The sequence below is a fragment of the Gopherus evgoodei genome, chromosome 3, assembly GCF_007399415.2.
Source record: "Gopherus evgoodei ecotype Sinaloan lineage chromosome 3, rGopEvg1_v1.p, whole genome shotgun sequence".
Lineage (NCBI taxonomy): Eukaryota > Metazoa > Chordata > Testudines > Testudinidae > Gopherus > Gopherus evgoodei.
In genome coordinates, this window is record NC_044324.1 from 147,226,887 (window position 1) to 147,251,087 (window position 24,201).

Here is a 24,201-nt window from a genome sequence, read left to right on the forward strand (position 1 = left end):
CCTGGTACGAAAGCTGCATGACATTTTTGCTGAACACAGCCCTAGGAGTTCTGTTCTATCAGATTGGTATGTATGTATTACAGGTGCACTGAATGCATGAACTGTATGAATGTGCTGAAATCCAGCTAACCTATTAGGAGATGAAATGTCATTCCATGATCACGACGAACTATTTTCCACTGTTTGCAGTAAGGCCTCTAACTTGACTTATGATCTCTGCATCATGTGGCTTTGAGAACATTTGATGTTGGTAATAATATACAGTGAAATAAGCCTTCAACCCTTTGTGTATTTTCTAGCATTCCATTAAATTACAAGCATTGAACTCAATCAATAAAATTCAATAAGTTTTAACACAACTTTATTTGTGCCCAGTCCTTCTGTCTCTGTGCAAACACTGGGGATTATACCTAAGTAAGAACAGCAAGAGCAGGCCTGTTCTTCAGACTGGTAGTTGTGTGAGTATCTTGTGACAGAGAAATTAATATGTGTTCCCTGAACAGTTCATTTTAATCTCTTTTCTTATTATGTTTCTTTATAGAGACATCATGAATAATAAAGTGTTTTACCAACATCCTAATCTTATGAGGGCTCTGGGAATGCATGAGACTGTCATGGAAGTGATGGTAAATGTACTCGGCGGAGGAGAATCCAAGGTAAAGAATTTCAGTGGCAGAAGAGAGAGAATTTAGAATGTGGTCTTTTAAAACTTTGATCCTGAAAGGTGCTCAGAAACTCATGGAAGTGCTAAAAGCCCTAAACTCCCATTCTTTTCCCATTAGCACAATATAGGGCCAAATTCTTAGTGAATAGAATCACCTTTTATAGAAAAAGTTGTATATCTTTTAATTATGATCTTAATAATATTGCATTACAAGGATCCCTTTTTGCTTGTGAATTTGGAATAAAATAAGAGCAGTACTGTATTCTCACACGGGAAAGGAAGGACAGCCATAAGCATTTATAGCTTACTATATTTTATAGAAGCAGCAAAGAATCCTGTGGCACCTTATAGACTAACAGACGTTTTGGAGCATGAGCTTTCGTGGGTGAATACCCACGAAGTGGGTATTCACCCATGAAAGCTCATGCTCCAAAACGTCTGTTAGTCTATAAGGTGCCACAGGATTCTTTGCTGCTTTTATAGATCCAGACTAACACGGCTACCCTCTGGTATATTTTATAGGTATTGGCTTCAAAAGACTCTTGATCTGCATGGTATGTGGAAAAGATTCTTGTTATATAAGCAATAGGTATATTTAGGGATTTCAAAAATGACGAGTGTTTTAAAGTAAAACATTTTTCTGGAAACATCTGATTAGAGATGGCTGTAACATCAGTCTCTACTTCTGAACTTTCCCATACTTCAGTGTTTGAATCTAGGGTTTAGGTGTGAATCCAGTTCTCTTTCTTGTTAAGGCCACAATCTGTGCAAATAAACTTAATGAACCATGCACTTGCTCAGAGCCCCATTAATTTCAATGAGGTCTGCCCTTGGAAGATCATTTTGCAGGATTGGAACCTAATTGTGTTAAAAAAAAAAATAACAACCTGAAGACAAATATGTAAAAGGACCCAGCATACAATGATTTTTTGGTGATTTTTATACATTTTTGCAGCTCTAACTTAGTCTTGTTTGTCTAGGAAATCACCTTTCCTAAGATGGTGGCAAATTGCTGTCGTTTTCTATGTTATTTCTGCCGCATCAGCAGGCAGAATCAAAAGGCTATGTTTGATCATCTTAGTTACTTATTGGAAAACAGCAGTGTTGGGCTTGGTAAGTAGTAACATAAAATCTATCCTAAATTGTGTGTAAAATACAGCTTTAAGCATTTTCATTGATTTATAAGTTATGAACAAACAGAAAAACAGTAGAAAAAACTCCAAACCCCATGTTTAAAACAGTCCTTCCCACAACATTCCGCTTGGCAGCATGATTTTTTTTAAAAACAACTTTCTATATTATTAAATGTGAAAAAGATATTACGCAACTGTATTATTAAATGCAGAAAGCCCCATAAACAAATAGCGACCCACCCTACATGAGTTCAAAATTATGGACACAAATTTCAGCAAGAATATCATTTCATGCCTTTGGGTTGGATTGCACCTTGTAATTACCCCTTTCCCCTGCCCCCCATGTAAAGGGCAGAGTCTATTTGTGCTGCTCCAGGAGCTGAAGGTCTTTTACAGAACAGTTTAACTGTAAGAGTAACCGTTCAATGCCTGCTTCCTCCTTTCTGTAGAGATTTTCCTGGTACAGCTTTTCTCCCAATGAATGCAGGCCAAGAGGCTCTGGGTTGTACAGGGAAGAGGCAGAGCAAAGGGTCTACTCATCTGTACAAGGGGGATGGAAGAGTATCCAGTGCTTGTTCACTTGCATGGGTGTGATAGGCAGTTCACAACTGAATCTTAAATTAAGGTTTTCATGCTAACATTAACTTATCCATGATGCTTATGCTGAGGCTCAGAAATGGCACAGAAATGTGAAATCCACTTCTGTTTTATTTTAGTGCTTTTCTTCTGGACAGCATAGTTGTATCTGATTATTTTCATGCTCAGAAATTTAGTTACCATATTTTTCGTGGTTAGCATATTTTTGTATGTCAGGAGCATAGCCCAAAAGTATGTTTAGAGTGAAAATAGTTAAATTGTGTTTCTACTGGGGTTAGTTAATGTTACTGTGAGAACTTTTGCTAATATTATGTTAACATTGGGGGAGTTGCATTTAATTTCCATTTTTTAAGAAAAGGGGAAAAAATCTTTTATTTTAAAGCTGAAAAATATTTTCCAGTTATCCATAACTCAGTGTCCAAATGGATTTTCTTTAAACTTTCCACTCACTCTCCCCTCTAAAACAGTGATCATCTTCTACCTGAAATGAAGCATTTATATTTGTAGACTAAAAAGATAATTTTCCATAAAGTTCTCATTGAATGAAAACACAAGGTTACAAGGGAACTTGATATGAGGCACACACCTGAAAAGTTCAGTACCATGAACGCTTATATTGTAGTGTTAATAATGGTACTGGTAAAAAAAAAAATAGTGAAGTGGTATCTGTGTAATAAAATTCTGAGGTTGTCCCCTGAGTGTGTCTTGAATGTCTATTTGTCAGTGTGAAGTGATAGAAACAGCTACAAGCATTGTTGAGAGCTCTGTTAGTTCAAAATATCACTAGGCTGTATCATCACTGGGTTTCACGGTTTGTTACTATCCAATTTTGAAGTTGAGTTATTTTGTCTTTATTCATTATATTCACTCAGTGTGTAGCTACAGTAAGGCATGTATCTCTGCATGCCAAGAGTCCTAGACCATTGTGATATCAAAGGTAAGTCAACCAATCACCACCCTTACTCTGCAGCTAATTTTATGCAATGATTTCATTGGTTGTATGAAGGAGACTGCACAAAGGTGCATTATTTGGCTCAACAGTCACGATTCTTCAAAACCACCTGCCCAAGAACACAACCAGAGCACATCATAACCCCAAATACACACAGCCCCTCATGACAATACACATGCTTCATTTGCCATCCATATAACCCTCTCAGCAAAACGCAACCACCCACGCAACAACACAACCAGCATACACAAACAGGCAAATAATACAACAGGCATGCATAGCCCCTCACTGCAGGCATGGTTGAGAGCTCTTTTTGTTTAGAATATCACCAGGTTCAGTCATCACTGGGGTTCGTGGTCTGTTATCAAATTTTTGAATTGTCAGCCATCTCTTTTTTCTTTTTTTTTCACACATATTAGAAATTATACACATACAACTGCATGGGTTTTCAGCAACTAGTTGGTTATTAGTGTCTAAACCTCAGATGTTTGCCCCATAGTTTATTATAACTTTAATGGTAAATATATTTTTCCTATGGATACATGTTTGCATTTTTATAAGCTATTGAGTCTTTATTGTTTTTTACTTAAATGACTAACTTTGACAACTGTTTTATTAACAGCTTCCCCTTCTATGCGAGGATCAACCCCTCTAGATGTTGCAGCAGCATCTGTGATGGATAACAATGAACTTGCACTAGCTTTAAGGGAGCCTGACCTGGAGAAGGTTAATGACAATATTTTCTAGCATTTTCCCAGGATGTGTGTATGTGCATAAAATATGAATCAACATGCATTTATAACTACAAGTAATGGATTAACTGAAGTCATATATTTCCTGGAGATGTTATACTTCTATTTGTATTATCTGTGCTAGGCTTTCAAACATTTTCAATTTGAAAACTTTAAATTTACTCAGTGGAAAAATGTTATGATGTGCCTTGCAGTAGTACCTAGAGACCCCCGTCTTGGCGCAGACCAGATTGTCCTAGGCACAGTACAAAAATACAGTCCCTGTCCCAAAGAGCTTCATTTTAAAGTATGAGACAAAAGATAACACATATGGGGTGCACAAAGTAACAATTAACTATTACACCACTTCAGCCGCATAACCACTGTCAAGTGTTTTGTAGGCATCACAGCAGAAGTGAGTTTTAAGGAGGTACTGGGACTTAATCTACACTTAAAAGTTTTACCAGCATAGTAGTTATGTTGGATAAGGCAGTGATTTTTTGCCAACATAGCTATATCAATAAAAGCTCCAGGGTAGTCTTCATGCATCTGAATAAGTGGGTTTTTTACCCACAAAAGCTTATGCCCACATAAATCTGTTAATCTTTAACGTGCCACCGGACTCCTCATTGTTTTAGTGTAGGCATAGTTATATTGGTATAAAAGTACTTATGCCAGTTCCCCGAATTGGTATAAGCCATAATAGTATAAGCAGTTTTATACTGATATAACGGTGTCTGCGCTGGGACGGTTTCATTGGTTCAAGTGTTCTGGTGTAGGTAAACAGGCAAAATTTTCTAGGGTAGATCTGCGCTTGAAGAAGAAAATGTTAAGGACTTTGCAGATTTTTGTGGGGCGTTCCTCTCATGTGTGAGGGCAGCCTGAGAGAAAGTGCAAATGTGTTTAAAGGAAGATTGAGCTAGTGGTCATTAAAGGTTGGTAAAGCAAAGAGGACATCTCAATATCATAAAATGTAGGATGGGGCTAAGTTCTGAAGGGCCATAAAAGTGTAGACAGGTAATTTGTGCTTTATGTGGAGAAGGAGGGGGACTAGTGGAGAGAAGCAGGAGGGAGAAATAGCAGGAACTGCAAGTCAGGAGGATGATCTTTGCAGCAGGAAGAATGGATTTAAGAAGGGCAAGATGGCATTTGCCAAGGCTAGCAAGGAGGTGATTGCTGTAGTCAAGACCTGAGATGAAGAAGGTTTAGATGGGAGTTCTATCTGCACTTACAGAAAGGCTGGATCTTAAAGATGTTCACGAAGAAGCAGGATCACTTAGGTGTGCCTGGATTTGTGCTTCTAGAGGGAGGGCCAAATCAAAGATGACATCAAGGTGATAGGCGTGAGTCCCAGGGACGATGGAATTGTTGTCCATGGTGAGTGAGAAATGAGGAAGTGGGAAGAGGCTGGGGTTGGGGGATAGGACAGAGCTGAGAGCTCATTTTTGGGTACATTGAATGTAATTTAATGGCTGGCTATTGGTAAGGTGATGTTGTTGGGTTGGTTTTTTTTGGACAACAACAACAAAACAACAAGCCAACGTTTAGTTTGGACAGAAGGAGATTGTTTAGAATGGAAGAGCAGATCTGTAAGGTGTCAGCATAAAGAGACTAGTTGGAAACCTATTTTTGAATAAGTATAGAATGTGGAGGAAGAACAGGAGGGAACTAAGAATGGCATCATGGGGGGCACACTGTAAGTTAGAGCAGAAATGGGAAGTGCTGAACAAAGTGCTGAAGGAATGATGAGAGAGTACAAGACTTCATGATGTAGATCATGTTTGGCAGAGCCAAGGTTGAGGAGGAGGAGGGGGAGGGAGTACTAGTCCTTAGATTTGGGCAAGCTGACGTCATTCAAGACTTTAGAGACATTTCAGTGGAGCTTAGAGGGTGGAAGCCAGATTGGAGGGAGTTTGAGTAAACTACCTTTTAAAAACAGTAATTTTCTTCTTTTCAACAATAGATGTTTGTCTTTTTTCATCTTATCTTATTTTTAGGTAGTTCGCTATTTGGCTGGATGTGGTTTGCAAAGCTGCCCTTTGCTGATTTCTAAGGGATATCCAGACATTGGATGGAATCCAGTTGAAGGAGAGCGATATCTGGATTTTCTTCGCTTTGCAGTGTTTTGCAATGGTACTGTTCTGTAATGTTTAAATAACTGCATATGTAAAATTTGTCATTGAGGGATTGTCTAGATGGCAATTTATTGCACAGCAAGCTGAGGTGTGACTCTACAGTGCTCTAGCTTGCCATGCACTAAGTTGTTATATGGACTGCTATCGCACACTAAATTTTCTGTAGTGCATAGCAGCAGGGTCCGCACAGCCACTTAGTACACAGCAGACTAGAGTACTTTAGGTTCCTGCGCCAGCTTGCTGTGCACTAAATCGTCATATAGACAGACACTTGAATTACAGATGCAGTCAAAAGTCATGACATAGCAAAAAGTTAAAATGCAACATAGTGAGCAAAGTAAACTTATGTGACTCAGGAAGCCTATATAAAATCTGGTTTAAGTGTTTAACTGATGCATTAATTCTTGCACTAGCCCTCTGGCACTGGAATGAATTTTATCACAGGTGAATGACGTGTGTGTTAGTCACTTTTTGGAATACAACTTAATTTATAATTTATACTTAACTTGCATTGCAATAATCATCAGAAGTTGTGTTCTTGTGTGTGTGTAATGTAAAATTCAGCTTCATCCTATGGGGCTAATAGCTTATAACTGTGCTACTAGATGTGTTGAGCTTCATTTATACATCTTTTAGATTATATGCTGATGAAATTCACACAGTCTAACACTTTCTGTCTCTTTGATTTCACAATATCAAGTAAATGTTAATTATATGAAATTTCTGAAGGCAGCATTGAACCACAGAAGAACGAAAGAATTTAAATAAGTAAACAGTAATCTTCTTTGCTTCCTTCTATTGGCATTACACAATTTCATAATCTGATTTTTTTTTTAAGAACAGCTGAATAAAGTTGAATTTTGTCTTTGATATTTAAGTACAGTCTGTCTTGTACTGATGCATATGTAATATGTCTTCATCACCCACCTTATATCAGATAATATTTTGGATGTATACTGAATGGATCCGTTTACCAATATTTTTTCTGTATGATGCTAGGAGAGAGTGTTGAAGAGAATGCTAATGTTGTGGTCAGGCTACTTATTCGTCGTCCTGAGTGTTTTGGTCCAGCGTTGAGAGGGGAAGGAGGTAACGGGTTACTTGCTGCCATGGAGGAAGCTATAAAAATATCAGAAGATTCTACTAGAGATGGACCTTCCCCAAGTAATGGATCCAGTAAAACTCTGTAGGTGCAATGGGGCTGTTCAGTTTACCTACACCTTTTGCTTTATAATCCTATTTCTGGAATTCAGTATTTCATTTAACCATATTTTTAAAATATTGTCACATAATCTGACTGTGTGGGGCAGGAAATATTTTCTCCTCCTCCCAAAATTCCATTAGGTGTGCATCTTCAGCCAGGTGAGGCCTCTGCTTCTGTCCCTGAACTCACAGCTGTCAGTCTGGATGACTATATTCAATTTGCACATCCTCTTTAGGATTCCTTCTTGTTCCTCTCAGTTAGGTGTAAGTAGGAACCAGTCTCCTGTTGTGATGTTAGGGAGAGACTGCATGTAGCTTGTGCTTCCCCTATTGCTCTCCTCAAACACCTTAGAGCTGGACGGAGTCTTAGAGTATGTCTGCACTGGAGTTAGACACCCACGGTTGGCCCATGCTAGCTGATTCGGGTTTGTGGGACTCAGGCTGAGGGGCTATTTTATTGCAGTGTAGACATTTGGGCTCAGGCTGCAGCCCAAGCTGTGGGATCCTCCCACTTCTCAGAGTCTTAGAGCCAGGGCAGCAGCCCAAGCCTCAACATGGCTGCCTTAGATACTTTCAGGTTAAAAAAAATGCCTCTCTACTCCATATACACAGATTCTCTTTCTTAGTTACTATACTCATGATGCAATGCTGTCCCTGTTGAAAGAGCAGTGCTTGAAATTTGTATTACATAGCTTACACAGTAGAAAATTAAAGGTTAAAAAGTAAGAATGGAGATGTCAGTATGATCACTGAGGGCCAAATTCTGCTCTCAATTGCTTTGGTATAAATCCGGAATAACTTCTCTGAGGGTAATGGAGTCTCCCTGGATTTGAACCAGTGTAAATGTTAGCTGACTTTTGCGCCAGCTTTGTGCTGATTTCATAGCTCATGAAAAAGTCTCAAGTCTTTTTTCATATTTTGTTTCCTTTCACAAATAAATAAAAGTGAGATGGAAGAAGAAGATGACACTATCCACATGGGAAATGCCATCATGACCTTTTATGCTGCTTTGATTGACCTCTTAGGGCGCTGTGCCCCTGAAATGCATGTAAGTTTTTTGTCTCTGCAAGTACTGCTATTTTCTTACTGATAGTCTGGTGTTTTAGTTCATTGGCCTTTTCACTGCAATACATGTTATCCCTTAGGTATTGAAACAAAGTTATGCCAGTATAATATTTAAATGTGCAGATGTGATTTAAAAAAACGGTATGTGGGATTATTTTGATGTTAGTTAAAACCAATGTCCAGTTGCCAGTTTTTTAAGGATTTCCATGTAACCTGTGCAGAGGCAAAATTCTGCCTTCAGAATCTGAGCTCCAGTAATTTGCTCTTCTTACATGTGCAGAATTTCCAGTGGGTGTACCAGTATGTTTGGGCTTGTAGGGAAATCAGAGAATCAGTCAAGATATACCACATGGCTCGAAGATCACCATTTTGCCTGAATACAATAGAAGGTTAATCAAAGAAAAAATTTGGAGAATCCCTGAAAAAGTGTTTTGTCTCTCACTGTAACCCATTGTGCATTTCTGCAGTCACTAACAGGCACAAAGCAAAATGTCAGGTTGCCTCCTTTCCTACCAGGAGACTGAAAATATCCCATACAGTTGCCTTCAGCGTCAAAAAGATATTCTTGAACTAAGTTCTCCCATGTGGTAGTGAGACTGTCCAGATGAAACTGCCCGCTTTTTTTCACAGCTGTAAACTATTTCTTAAACAACAAGCAGTATTTTTTTACTCTTATTATATCCATTTGAACTCACATATAAAAGAAAGTATGTTGCCTTCCGTTAAAACATGAACAATCAATTCCACACCCAGAAATACACAGTGGTATTCCATCATGATCTCTGTACTGTATTAGCATCACCCAGGGATACTAGTCAGTGATCAGGGACCTTTGTGCTAGGAGCTAAACAGATATATGATAAATAGACAGACCCTACAGCAGAGAGTTTACAGTCTACGCCCCAGTCCTGCAAAGATTTATGCACATGCTTAACTTGATGCATGTTAGTGGTCTTGCCAAATTTATTAGGGCTACTCCCATACTTAAATGTGTATGTAATTTTTTTCAGGACTGGGGCCTGGGTTATGACTAGATGCCACAAATGGATGAGGCAAACTAACAAGTGGGAGTGGGAAGTATGAGGTAGGAACCACTTATGCTCATTGAAGTTCAAACTATGGCCTCGTTTCTCTAAAATAACACTGTCTTGCACAGGGTCCCCCAAATGTCACGTTTATACAGGGTTAGGCATCCTCAAAAACTGGAAGTATGTATATTTGTGTTGTTTTGTTTGGACATTATTTTGACCTAGTTTTCATAAACCCATGGTCACCCTGAAAGAGCCATAAGCCAATTAAGGCAGTGAAGCTGATGATGATAGAATAGCTGAACTCATCAGTATCTCATGGATTTTCTTTCACCAAGCCTACTACATGTTGACACCCTGCCCTCTTCCCCAAGTGTCTCAGCATTTCACCATGAAAATGTGGTTATTCTACGTTAATAACAAAATCTTCATAGCTCTAAGTCCCACAAATGAAATATATATTGTGTAAAATGTGTATATTTAATTAGCATTTGACTCAGCACTCATTCTTGTAAAATGTACTTCTGAAGGTTTCTAAAGTATGCAGGCAAATATAGTTACAGGAAAAAAATATTATTATTAATTTTTTGTTACTCTTTCATTAGCTAATCCATGCTGGCAAAGGGGAAGCCATTAGGATCAGGTCAATTTTGCGGTCTTTGATTCCCCTGGAAGATTTGGTGGGTGTAATTAGCATTCCTTTCCACATGCCAACAATAGCTAAAGGTAAGATGATTGCTGAGCATTTCTTTCTCCCCCACTAACTCATTCTTTTGAATTTGGCTATTAATATGTGAATATTTATATCGATATTTCCCACAGTGGGGAATTTAATTATTCATGATGTGAGCTAGAAAAGTCATACCACTTTCTTTGATTTTCTAGATAGTGATTCTACGTTCATTTTTTAATCTGTGGCAAAATCTTAACTGATTTCGATGGGATCATCATTGGGTCCAGAATGGCCATCAGATCTAATAATGATAGACAAAGTGGGAATTTGAAGGTGCTCATGAGGGAAAATAGAGACGGCGAATTACAGGGAATAGAACAAGATAAGTTCCATGAAAGATCACCTTCTAAGCACCCTCTGTCTTAAGGAACAAGTTTAATGTATCTTCAAGATTTCCAATGCAATTTATTCAGCAAGCAAACTTAGCTGGCTTCTTGTGGTACCACTTAAGATAGGTTCCATTGCTCATATCTGGCTTTTATAAAAAAGTCTATCTGATTTTTTTATTTAAACCATTCCATTTAAAATATCATGGATGTTATTTATTGTTTTCCTTCTTGGTAAATTAAACACACAATTTCTGTATTTTCAGAATATATTGACACTCAGAGAATGGAACAAGCCCCTCAGCTTTTACTATAGAGCCCTACTTTTATCACTATGCCACAATATTACCATTTCTGAATCTATAATAACACTGGGAACATCTTCTTTCCTGAAGCATGTGCACTGGGCACAAGTATCACACGGCTGTTCGTGTTCCTCCATGTTAGTGTTGCTGGAGGGGAAGGGTGACAGTAGTGTTGTGATGCTGACACCAGAAACTGGAACTTGATCCCCACTTTAGCACATACTATTTATTCTCTTCACTTTTTAAGGAAATGTTTTTGTTTTAAGCCTTTAAGAGCCTGTCATTTTTTGGTAGGTTTCAGATAGAGTTTTTTCTTTTTTTCTGGAAAATAATATGATATGATATGAAAAAATAGATATGAAGAACCCCTTAAGACCTTTTTTTTTAAAATAATCCCACTGTGATGGAGTGTGCTGCTTAAAGGACAAACTAGAACACAGGGCCCTGACAGCCTGGGTGTAATCAAGACTTGCTCTGCCCTAGGGTGAGGCTGTATTAAACAGCATGCAACAGAAAGCTTAACTGAGCCAGGGAGTATGGCGAGGGACAAGGAGCCACGCAGGCTGCAGTGGGTGGTGGTTTCTTTGGCAGACTAACCTCACCAAAGTCAGATTTTGTTTTGTCGACTTCAATCATTTGGGAGTTCTGAACCAGGGTGCTGAGGTGAGAACCTTACAAACTGTTCATTGTAATGGCTCCTGTCCAGAAAGCTTGTTAGAAAGGACATGCTATTTTGTTAGTGTGTGTTGGATTGTCCTTGCCCTGGGCTGTTGAAGTGAATTTATTGCTGTCCCAATCAGGGAAAATTAAGGTGTGACACATCGGCAGCTCCACAACGGGTACGTAGGGACAATCCAGGCCTTTATACCCACAAATATATTTTCTCTCTTTTTCTTAAAAAAAAAAAAAAAAAATTAAAAAAAATCCAACTCGCCATCTCTTTTTCTGAGAGATTGATAATCTAATCCCTAGTTCTGGCAGTACAATCTTGTTATTTGTTCTTTATCTTCAGCAGAACTAACTTATAGTATGCCTACACTGGAGCTGGAAGGTAGGTTGAAATTCTAACATAACCACACTAGCTCTGATTGAGGTACCACACTAAAAATAGAAGTGTAGTCACAGAAGGTGGGAGGGACTAGCTGCCCAGAGTATGTATCTATGGTCTTGGATCGGATTGTACTTGAGGCGGCTAGTCCCTCCCATAGCTCGTGTACAGTGGCTACATTTCTACTTTTAGTGTGCCAGCTTGATCTGAGCTAGAGTAGGTGTATCTCCTCAAACTGGAATTTACACCTTTCAGCTCTAATTGAGACGTACACTGTGATCCTGATCCTGCACTGAACTCCTCGTCGGCATAGCCCTGCACCCACATGTGGGACCATCATAGAATCATAGAAAATTAGGGTTGGAAGAGACCTCAGGAGGTCATCTAGTCCAACCCCCCTGCTCAAAGCAGGACCAACCCCAACTAAATCATCCCAGCCAAGGCTTTGTCAAGCCGGGCCTTAAAAACCTCTAAGGATGGAGATTCCACCGCCTCTCTAGGTAACCCATTCCAGTGCTTCACCGCCCTCTTAGTGAAATAGCGTTTCCTAATATCCAGCCTAGACCTCCGCCAATGCAATTTGAGACCATTGTTCCTTGTTCCGTCATCTGCCACCACTCAGAACAGTCTAGCTCCATTCTCTTTGGAACCCCTCTTCAGGTAATTGATATCCCCCCTCACTCTTCTCTTCTTGAGACTAAATAAGCCCAGTTTCCACAGCCTCCCCTCATAAATCATGTGCCCTGGTCCCCAAATCATTTTATTTACCTTCTGCTGGACTCTCTCCAATTTTTCCACATTCTTTTTATGGTGGGGGGCCCAAAACTGGATGCAGTAGTCCAGATTGGCCTCACCAGTGCCAAATAGAGGGAAATAATCACTTGCCTCGATCTGCAGGCAGTGCTCCTACTAATGCAGCCCAATATGCCATTAGCCTTCTAGCAACAAGGGCACGCCATTGACTCATATCCACTTCTTGTCCACTGTAATCCCCAGGTTCTTTTCTGCAGAACTGACACTTAGCAATCAGTCCCCAGCCTGTAACAGTGCATGAGATTCTTCACCCTAAGTGCAGGACCCTGCACTTGTCCTCATCAGATTTATTTTGGCCCAATCCGCCAGTTTATCTAGGTCACTCTGGATCCTATCCCTACCTTCCAGCCTATCTACCTCTCCCCCCAGCTTAGTGTGCAGTCCATCTACCTCTCCCCCTAGTTTAGTGTGCAGTACCTCTCCCCCCATCTTAGTGTGCAGTCCAGATCATTAATGAAGATGTTGAACAAAACTGGCCCCAGGACCGACCCCTTGATATCGGCTGCCATCTAGACATCGAGCTGTTGATCACTACCTGTTTAGCCCGACGATCTAGCCAGCTTTCTATCAACCTTATAGTCCATTCATCTAACCCATACTTCTTTAACTTGCTGGCAAGAATACTGTGGGAGATCATATCAAAAGCTTTGTTAAAGTCAAGGTATACCACATCCATTGCTTTCCCCATATCCACAGTCAGCTATCCCATCATAGAAGGCAATCTGATTGGTCAGGCATGACTTGCCCTTGGTGACTCCATGTTGACAGTTCCTGATCACCATCCTCTCCTCCAAGTGCTTCAAAATGGATTCCTCGAGGACCTACTCCATGACATTTCCAGGGACTGCGGCGAGACTGACCGATCTGTAGTTCCCCGGATTCTCCTTCTTCCCTTTTTTTAAAAATGGGCACTATATTTGTCTTTTTCCAATTGTCCAGGACCTTCCTCGATTGCCATGAGTTTTCAAAGATAATGGCCAGTGGCTCTGCAATCACATCAGCCAACTCCCTCAGCACCCTTGGATGCATTAGATCCAGCCCCATGGACTTGTGCAAGTCCAACTTTTCTAAATAGTCCTTAACTAGTTCTTTTACCACTGAGAGTTGCTCACCTCCTCTCCATACTGTGCTGCCCAGTGCAGCAGTCTGGGAGCTGACCTTGTCTGTGAAGACAGAGGCAAAAAAAAAGCATTGAGTACTTCAGCTTTTTCCACATCATCTGTCACTAGGTTGTCTCCCCCATTCAGCAAAAGTCCCACACTTTCCCTGAGCACCACCTTGTTGCTAACATACCTATAGAAACCCTTCTGGTTATCCTTCACATCCCTTGCTAGCTGCAACTCCAGTTGTGCTTTGGCTTTCCTGATTACACCCCTGCATGCTCAACCAATATTTTTAGACTCCTCCCTAGTCATCTGTCCAAGTTTTCACTTCTTGTAAGCTTTCTTTTTGTGTTTAAGCTCACCAAAGATTTCTCTGTGAAGCCAAGCTGGTCGCCTGCCATATTTGCTATTCTTTCTGCACATCGGGATGGTTTGTTTTTGCGCCCTCAATAAGGCTTCTTTAAAATATAGCCAGTTCTCCTGGACTCCTTTTCCCCTCATATTGGCCTCCCAGGGGATCCTGCCCATCACTTCCCTGAGGGAGTCAAAGTCTGCTTGTCTGAAATCCAGGGTCTCTATTCTGCTGATCTCCTTTCTTCCTTTTGTCAGGATCCTGAACTTGACCATCTCATGATCACTGCTGCCAAGATAGCCACACACTCCTACTTCCCCTACCAATTCTTCCCTGTTTGTAAGCAGCAAGTCAAGAGGAGTATGGCCCCTAGTTAGTTCCTCCAGCACTCTCCAAAAATGTATTGCTTTACCAGCAGATATCAGGGTGATTGAAGTCCCCCATGAGACCCAGGGCCTGTTATCTGGAAACTGCTGTTAGTTGTCCAAAGAAAATCTTGTCTACCTCATCCTCCTGGTCTGGTGGTCTATAGCAGATGCTCACCACATCACCCTTGTTGCTCTCGCCTCTAAACTTAACCCAAAGGCTCTCAACAGGCTTTTCTCCAGTTTCATACTTGAGTTCTGAGCAATCATACCACTCTCTTACATACAGTTCAACTCCTCCACCTTTTTGCCCCCGCCTGTTCTTCCTGAACAGTTTATACCCATCCATGACAGTGCTCCAGTCATGTGAGTTACCTCACCAAGTCTCTGTTATTCCAGTCATACTAGAGACCCATAAAATTAAATGGGACTCCAAGTCAGCCTGCATCAGGCTCTTGACAGGAGCAGGGTCAGCCCCATGTTGCTGGCGTTTAGCAGAATTACCACTGACCTGAGCCTGTAACCTGAGCCAGGAAGGCGGGTGGGAGGAGTCAACACCTTTGCCCGGGAAGCTGGACAAAGGAAGAGAGCCTGCTGAAGAGGTTTTTTAGTTTTAATTTTGGGCTGGCTGGGAAGAGGCAGGGACTCCCAAGTCTGGGTTCTAAGATTCTTGCCCCCAGAGGGACCTGACTAAGGGGTCCTGGTTGTACCTAAAAGCCCTGCTTGGGACTGTGTTCCTGTGCAGCACTTACGGCACAAGAATATCCTGATTCTAATACAATGTTACAAACACAGCAATGCTAATTTACCTTACAAATAAGAACATATTATAGACAGAAGTTATAACTAAACAGCATTCTATGAAATACAGGAATAAAAATTATTATTTGGAAAGAAACTATCAAAAAGATTAAAATTTCTGTTATGTTTTCAAACATAACTATATAGATCCTTTACTAACAGCATCTTGGTTGTGTCATCAAAGGATAGTTTTCATATATAAACTTCCTAAAGCTCAAAAAATAGCTCTGAATTTCCATCACCTTCTAAGATCTTCTAGTAAATGGTCCTTTTGAGTTTTTCTTCTTGTAATCTCTTGCTCTCGTTCTTTTTTTTAATGAGCCTGCCTTTCAGGTCTTCTCACTGATGTTGCATTCCAGGGTTATACAAGTCAGAATCATTCTGCTGCTCACTTTTCATTGGACCTTTTTAGTGAAAACAATATATAACAGGTTATTTTTCTTATGTTGCATAAGAGAGTCAAGTAGTGTGACTGCTTTGACACTCAGAGTATGAATGAGACCACCTCCTTATACTATAGGGTTTACCTGGATTTAGGTTGCCTTATGCATTTTATTCAGTCAAGCTATGAACTGGTTGCCTTTGTGTAACATGAACACATGGAAAATGTTCAGATGTTAATAGATGCTCATTACCCTTGCCTTCGCAGAATGATCCTTTTTATTGAAGCCTTATTGCTTCCTTTTAGATGGTACTGTGGTGGAACCTGACATGTCAGCGGGGTTTTGCCCAGATCACAAGGCAGCCATGGTTTTGTTCCTTGACAGAGTCTATGGAATTGAGCACCAGAATTTCCTTCTGCATCTCCTTGAAGTTGGCTTTCTGCCAGATCTCCGTGCTGCTGCTTCCTTAGACACGGTAAAGATTTAAATTCTTTGATTTGACAATTCCCTCACTTTGTCAAGCACTGCACAAAATAACATTCTTCTCTTTCAAGGTGGCCTCTGTCCATTCCCACTTGCTGGATGCACCCTCTGGTGCTGATGACCTTTAAGAACATCTTAATAAGCAGCAAGAGGCATATTCCCCAGGTTAATGCTTGTCTTATAGAGACTTCACACCTCAAGCCCAGGGCCACAACCCGCATAGTCCCAGTGCCTTTCCCAGCAAAAAGACTTTCAGAGCCTGAGTCCTCCATATAAAATCAGATCAGGTGCCTGTGGATATAACTAAGGGTCTCTCCCTAGGGAACTGGGCAAAAGGATTTCTTTTCCAGAAGTCTGTGATCTGAGTCTGCCTCTTACCTCTGGAACTCTCTTGACTTTATCCTATTTCTGCCTTGGAATCACCTGTCTCCTATTTTAAGTCATTGTCCCTTATAATTTTTCCTGTATGGGCCAGAAGGAAAAAGGGAGTCTGAGGGCTGAGACTTGGGCTTCAAAACTCCAGATGGAATGAGGCAAAAAAGTCTGAAGAGAAGTGGGCATTACTGCCTGTGGCACTGAATTTTTGCCCTTTTTTGAAGGATAAGGAATAAAATCCATATTACTCTTGGCTGTGTTGGTTCTGCAAGGCTAAAAGGGAAAATATTTGTCATTAATCAGCAAGTTATAATCTCTATATCCAGAGCAAATATTTTGAACGAGAAGGTACTATATGTCAGTAGTCTCTTTTCAGGAACTTTAAACTTGTTTTTAAACAGATCATCATGCTATAATTACAGAAAACAGATAAGATACAATTGTGCTGGGAACAGTAAAAGCTCACCCTAGAGCAGAGGTATCAGAAACATAGTCCACTTGATGTATATTTGACATGATCAGATTTTGTAGAGTTTGTTTTCATTAAAAAAAAAACGTTTCTAGTCCTCAGAATAATGGGAAAAGAACTTGCAAATGTGAATGAAATATAAACCAGTGATTTTTCTGTGAGGAAACAAGGCAAGCTGCTTTTTACTTAAATGTCCGTCAAGTCAGTACGGGATGGTTTGGCACTGTAGGGCCAAGTTTATTATGAGCATGAAGAACATCAATTCCAATAAGTGAACCTTTCCAGGAATTTTGACTTCATAGAATGCTTGAGTTTTGCAGAAGGAATCAAGGCAATTGGAGGCCACATAACCTTACTATAACCTCAACTTTGACTGTTCAGTGCCTCAATTGCCTTTATTTTCCAGAAGGTTCCAAAGCTCAACATCACCAGAGGTGTGAATACCTAGAGGTCATACTTTAAACGCACTTCCTTTCGTGTGTAAAAGAGAGAGAAAGGACTTGAAACAAAGCCTTGTGGACCTGAATATGTGTTGTGTTCAAAATCTAAAAATGCATCTGAATTTTGTAAGCAGCACCAGTCTTTCTAATGGCTGACCCAAAACCCCATGTCAAATGCTTCATGAACTTTAGACAGTTCAAAATAATTTCTGCAGCTTGAGCCCACCTCTGTATATAATATCTGTGTAGCTATATATCATACAGTTTATAAGTAGAATAATCATAAAAAGTTTGTAGATCCCTGTTTTTGGCATCTCTCTATATAGCATGTTGTTTTTCAGTGAAAAACAGTATATATAATTGGATTTTTTAAAATATAATTTTTCATCTGGAAAAATCTCTACACAGTAAGTGACATGTTTGGAAAGTAACAAGTGACTGAATATAGGAGGTTAGAGTGGAATGTCCATGCTGTAAGATGTATATTGTCCTTCTGTCTCTCTCCATGTATTAAGTCCCATTACTTTTCCAAATTTCACCTTCTTTGACATTTTCCACAAAATAATTATAGTATGTTTGAAAAAATAGTGTGTAAATGTATCATACGTGGCATGTAGGGAGGAGAGTTTCCCCTTCGTGCCTTTGAAAATTAATTCCTTTTGTATCTACTATGAAAGCAAAAACTGCAAAATGTAGTTATTTTCCTTTGTAACAATATTTATCAAACAAGTCTCATTGTTAATGTTTAATTTGTTTTGTAGGCTGCTCTGAGTGCAACAGACATGGCCTTGGCTCTGAATCGATACCTTTGTACTGCAGTCTTGCCTTTGTTGACCAGATGTGCTCCTCTTTTTGCTGGCACAGAGCACCATGCCTCCCTCATAGATTCCTTATTACATACTGTGTACAGACTCTCCAAGGGCTGCTCTCTTACCAAAGCTCAGCGGGATTCCATTGAAGAATGTTTACTCTCTATTTGTGGGTAAGTGAATATCCCTGACACCACAGAAAGAATGGTTGCTATACTGAGATGTGATATATACAAGAGCATGAAAGCTGAGTAGCTAACTACATGTCAACTTTTATCAGTAGCATGGTTATGGATTTTATTTAATACACTGTCACTCTTCAGATACTGTATTTTTCCATTTTTGGAGAGTCTGGAAAAGATATATTAAATACATCTCTACACTGATACAACGCTGTCCTCAGGAGCCAAAAAATCTTACCGTGTTATAGGTGAAACCACGTTATAGTGAACTTGCTTTGAACCGCAGGAGTGCGCAGTCCCGCCCCCACAGAGCGCTGTTTTACTGTGTTATATCCAAATTCGTGTTATATCAGGTCGTGTTATATCGGGGTAGAGGTGTAAATATATACTGGACTGTATTCAAGTTGCACAGTTGGTAATTACATGTAGATGCAATTTTCAGTTATTGTTCTATTAACAGATTCTTCTTAATTAACCACACTAAGCAACTAAGAGAACACACAGCATTGGGGTCAAAACTCTATATAAATAGGGAATTAGGAACATAATAGAGTATCATTTTTAAGAGTATTTTTAACTTTGCAAACTGATAGGACTGTGTGGTGATTTATTATAGACGCTTATATTGCTTGCTGAAGCTATTCAGTTATCAGTTACATTTTAAATCCTAGCTGATCTTTAATTACATAGTAGTTCACGATCAGCACACTCTCCAACCTATCATTGCATTTATGCCACCCTCTTTCCATCTTGGAATTTTTGCCTATGTTCTCCTTTCTCAAGTCTAGCAGCCCAAGTGCAGAATTTTCAAACATGCCCAGGTCCCATTTTTAAAATGTGCAAGCATTCAGGAACCTAAGTCCCACTGAAAATCAGTGGGACTTAGGCACCTCCATCACTTATGCACTTTTGAAAATTTTAACCCATATGATTTTTTCCTAATGAACCTCCCAGTCAGTTCAAAAGTGACTAGTATTATTGGTGGTAATTTTGAAGTTCAGGGCAAATAAAAGCACTGTACTGGATTCTTTATGCTATATATTATAGAATCATAGAAATATACTGTGGGAAGGGACCATGAGAGATCATCTAGTCCATTTAGTGCTGAGGTGGGACCAATTTTACCTAGACAGTCCCTGACAGATGCTTGTCTAATCTGTTTTTAAAAAACTCCGGTGATGGGAACTCCACAACACTCCTTGGTAACCTATTCTGGTACTTAACTAACCTTATAGTTGGAAAGATTTTTCCTAATATGTAACCTAAATCTCTCTTGCTCCATATAAAGCCAATCCTACTGTCAATGAGGCTATTAAAAGGCTGTTAAAATTTCCCCCTCAGTTGTCTTTTTCTTGAGACTAAACATGCTCAGTTTTTTTAACCTTTTCTCAAAGGTCATATTTCTTAAACCTTAGTTCATATTAGTTAATAACAATACTTTAATCTTGATAATGTCAATATCATATCTGTTCACAGTTTGCTGTTATTGAGAGACTTTTTATATGTATATTCTCTGCCTATTATAGAGTAGCATATAGACAGATCCCTGTTGTTTGTTCTCATTCCATCTGATGCCCAGTACTCTTTGGGCCCTAGTAAAGTATGTCCACAGTGTCAACACTTAGCTTATATGGCTTCTTCAATGCAATAATATTGGCAAAAGATTATTCTTATGTGCTTTTTTTATGTGTTACAGTATGCATGGTGATAAAAAAAATGGAGATATACCTATGTCATAGAACTGGAAGGGACCTTGAAGGTCATTGAGTCCAGACCCCTGCCTTCATTAGCAGGACCAAGTACTGATTTTGCCCCAGATCCCTAAATGTCCTACTCAAGGACTGAACTTACAACCCTGGGTTTAGTAGGCAACAGCTCAAACCACTGAGCTGTCTCTGCCCCTATCAAATATAGTTTCAGAATATTACATTTCCTGTTTTGCACCTGTCCTTCACTTCTCTATTTCAGAGCTTGTGGTTTCACAATTTTTTATTTTTTTTGTAATTTATATTGTTCACACTGGAACGTAGCTGGAAGTAGCATATTCTGAAAGTTTTGTTTAGAATGCCTCTGTTATTGTTTGCGCTCCATTTCCTTCCCACACATTTTTAATCTTCTGTGTCACCAACAAACTTACATCACTTTATGGATTTGGCACTATCTGAAGGAGTAGGACAATTGGCACAGATCCTTGGAGTGTGTGATTACTTTAATGCATTGTCTATTTATTGCGTAAAAGCTAATTGTATGCTCTTTTGAAACTGTCTGTCTACCTACAGCCAACTGAGGCCTTCCATGATGCAACACTTGCTGAGGAGATTAGTGTTTGATGTTCCTCTATTAAATGAGCATGCAAAGATGCCTCTGAAGGTATGTGTGGTTTACAGTAAAGGTATATTTTAATCTTCTTGTATACAATATACTATTACTTGTATGTTGCCTTGCCTCCATCCAGTAGAGAAAACCATAGCATGTCATCACTCTAGCAGGAAGCAAGAAGAAAGAGTATTCTTTGTCACAGCCACTAATGCTCACTTCTGATCAATCCACACAGAAGCATAAAGTTCATGCCTCATGTCTGTCTCCCCTTCCAATTCTGTCCTTTCTTCAAGCCCTTGTAAAAAAGAAACAAGATGGAGAGAGAAGAGAGGGGGAGAGAGATGATTCCAAGGCATAAATAGAGCAAGGTCATATAAATTTCTGGGTGGCTCCCCAGGATGTCCAGCTTGGGCTCTGCCTGTTCAGTTTCTCTCCTCCCAGAAAACTGACTCATTTTCTCTGTATGCAGTGTTGTAGCCGTGTAGGTCCAAGGATATTAGAGAGACAAAAAGCTGGGTGAGGTAATATCTTTTATTGAACCAACTTCTGTTGGCGAGAGAGAGAAGCTTTTGAACTTACCGAGCTCTACTTCAGGTCTGGGAAAGGAACTCAGTGTCACCACTAAATACAAGATTGAGCAGATAGTTTAGCATAAGTAGCTAGTACATACTCCAAGAGGAGACCATTCAAGGTGAAGTGGCCTGTTAACATTCCTGTAGTCATAGGACAAAAAGGGAGGTTAGTGGGTTATATAATTTTGTAATAAGCCATAAATCCAGTGTCTTAATTAAGATCATGATTTTTAATGTCTAGCAAAGTTAAGAATTTAAGCTCCCAGGCTCATCTTCTGGAAGTGTTGTGCAGGTTTCCTTTGAGGATGAGGCCTGATAGCTGGGATGTCTGAGGAATCCAAATCTTTTTCTTACCATTCAAGTTGTCTTCAGGCTCCAAAGGTTTTATTGTCTCCTGTTGATGCTGGTTGTAGCTCTGCTCCATGAAGGGATATACTTATATACTTACTTAGACAAGATCCCCAACACAGAGTAAAGCCTCAGTGTGCCAAGAACTGAATCATTCACCACCTTATATCCTACTGTTTTTTAGTGAACTATGAAAACTCGCTTCTGGTGATTTCCCAACACAGCTTTCGGCAAGACATTTCAGCTATTCTCCTTTTATTTTGCCTTTTCTTCTTCCTTTTATAAGAAGCAGGTCATGCTTAATTTCATCTGTCACCTCTCTTGGGTAGAGACTTATGCCGCTCTCCCTCTTGACTGGGGGTTTTCCAGGCTGCAGAGTTTCTTGCTTACGCTGTGGTATCCTCAGCCCGCCAGACTGCCATTTCTTTTTACAGCTCAGGCCTTTGATCTTAGTCTTCAGTAATTAGATCAGCAACAGACAGGGCATAGCTGCAAAAGACTGGGGTTTTGCATAACTGGAGTTGAGGGATTTGCATTCACCTCCTCCTAGATATTCCCCAGGAAAACCACTTAACACTTTTTGTTCTAAAATGTCCATTCTTTTCTGGCACATTGTTTAATGTAGTCCTTTGAATCCCCAGTTCTCACATCTGTCACATCCCCCTCATCAAGAAGTTACATACAGTCTCACCCCACAATAACACTAATTCATTAATTTAATAGAATGGATGCTAACGATAATTAAACTTAATTCAATAAGGTGTCCCAAAGATATAGCAGGAAATTGTTATATCTGTCACAGCTACAGGTCTGATGAAGATTTAGGTGCTTCCCATTACATATCTTGATCTTTGTTTAGTTCTGAAAATACAACATTGGGTTCGCTTTTTAAATCCATGGGAGCGCAGTACACCTCGGCTACAAATATATAGTTACATTTTGGTTGTGATCAAAATCCTCCCTCCCTCCTCTGCAGGACTTTCTGAAGATTCCAGGGAGTTATAACTTTGAATGTAGTCTCTCTATTATAATGTACTATATATTTTCAGTTTTGTGTCTTGTGTTTTGTTCTGACTTATGAGAAGATGAAGATCTGGTGCCTCGTATACTGGCTGTAATTCAGAATATTTTGTTTGTTTGCTTTCCGGTAGGTGGAGTCATCTATCTATGGAACCTTTTTTCTCTCTGCAGGATTGTTGAAATAGATGAATAAAAATAATCTAGTTTAGTATTTTTCTTTTATGCCCTGGAACTCTCCTGTAAAGAGAGAATGATATATCCATTGTTTAACTTCCATGCCAAGAACTATTCTTTAGCTATTCTAAAGAGTCCTCCACTTTAGTGACATTATTTTGAACCTCTAATAATCTCAGGATTCCAGCCCAGAAGACTAAGGGTATGTCTATACTATCCGCCGGATCGGCAGGTAATGATCAATCTATAGGGGATTGATGTATCACGTCTCGTCTAGACGCGATACATCAATCCCTGAACACTCTCCCCATTGACTCAGGAACTCCACCAGGGCGAGAGGCAGAAGCAGAGTCGATGGGGAAACGGCGGCTGTCAATCCCGTGCCACGAGGACGCGAAGGAAGTAAATCTAAATTGATCTAAGATACGTCGACTTCAGCTACGCTATTCTCGTAGCTCAAGTTGCATATCTTAGATCAATTCGCCCTCCTCCCCACTGCCCCCGTGAAGACCAGGCCTAAAATAGAATGAAAATAGGGACCAAGAACCTTCTAAAAAGTGTATTCCAGACACAATGGAATCATGCCTTTATAATGCCACTTCTCTTCTTTCTGATAATTAAAAAAATATATATGCAGCCCCCTGATGCTCTGTTATTGCTCTTAAGAGTCTGACTCAGCAACTTTTGCAGAGCTGACTAAAATTTTACTTTTTGGGGATTCCCTTTTCGTGAAGGCAATTTCAAAATATCAAGAATTCACTTTTGTTGCCTTTCAGAAAAGTTTCATAGAACATACATTCTCAGTCTGGGGGTTATGACCCTCAGGGTGGGGCAAACAGGTCCAAGGGACTCTGACCTCCCTTCCTTTCAGTTACAGACAGATGGAAAGGGGAGTCCTGAAACTCTTTGCTGTTGTAAGATGGGGTCATGGTATGGAAAAGGTTAAGAACTTCTGTCATAGAACAAAGCTATCAGTATGCCTTCAGGATGATGAATGGTATGCTGCTCTCAACATAAATAACTTCTTTAGGTTTAAGACTGCTCCAGTGTTTCTGAGAAAAAAAAATATTGTATAGAAAGTAAATTATCTGCAGAAATAAAATAGTCTCCAGCAGCCTGTGTTGAACGTAATGTTTCGAATCACTTATCAAAAAATATTTATTATTTAATACAAATTATTTTTAGTCTCCGCCTATCTGTCACATAACTCATTTTGACTGTGCAACATTTTAGTTAAGTTTTCACTGTACCATATCTCTAACAGTACTGCTTC

At 39.7% G+C, this 24,201-nt stretch overlaps 1 protein-coding gene across 4 annotated transcripts in view; it reads left to right on the plus strand.

The window, feature by feature from the left end:
- Positions 1-24,201, plus strand: part of RYR2 (ryanodine receptor 2) — a 737,385-nt gene that overhangs the window by 468,995 nt on the left and 244,189 nt on the right. For all 4 annotated transcript variants that reach the window (XM_030556966.1, XM_030556967.1, XM_030556968.1 and 1 more), the window contains 10 exons: positions 542-656; positions 1,645-1,777; positions 3,969-4,072; positions 6,075-6,210; positions 7,212-7,398; positions 8,361-8,463; positions 10,114-10,234; positions 16,043-16,212; positions 18,266-18,486; positions 20,775-20,865. In XM_030556966.1, the coding sequence (XP_030412826.1) occupies positions 542-656; positions 1,645-1,777; positions 3,969-4,072; positions 6,075-6,210; positions 7,212-7,398; positions 8,361-8,463; positions 10,114-10,234; positions 16,043-16,212; positions 18,266-18,486; positions 20,775-20,865 (1,381 nt within the window). The remainder of the gene's footprint in view (positions 1-541; positions 657-1,644; positions 1,778-3,968; positions 4,073-6,074; positions 6,211-7,211; positions 7,399-8,360; positions 8,464-10,113; positions 10,235-16,042; positions 16,213-18,265; positions 18,487-20,774; positions 20,866-24,201) is intronic.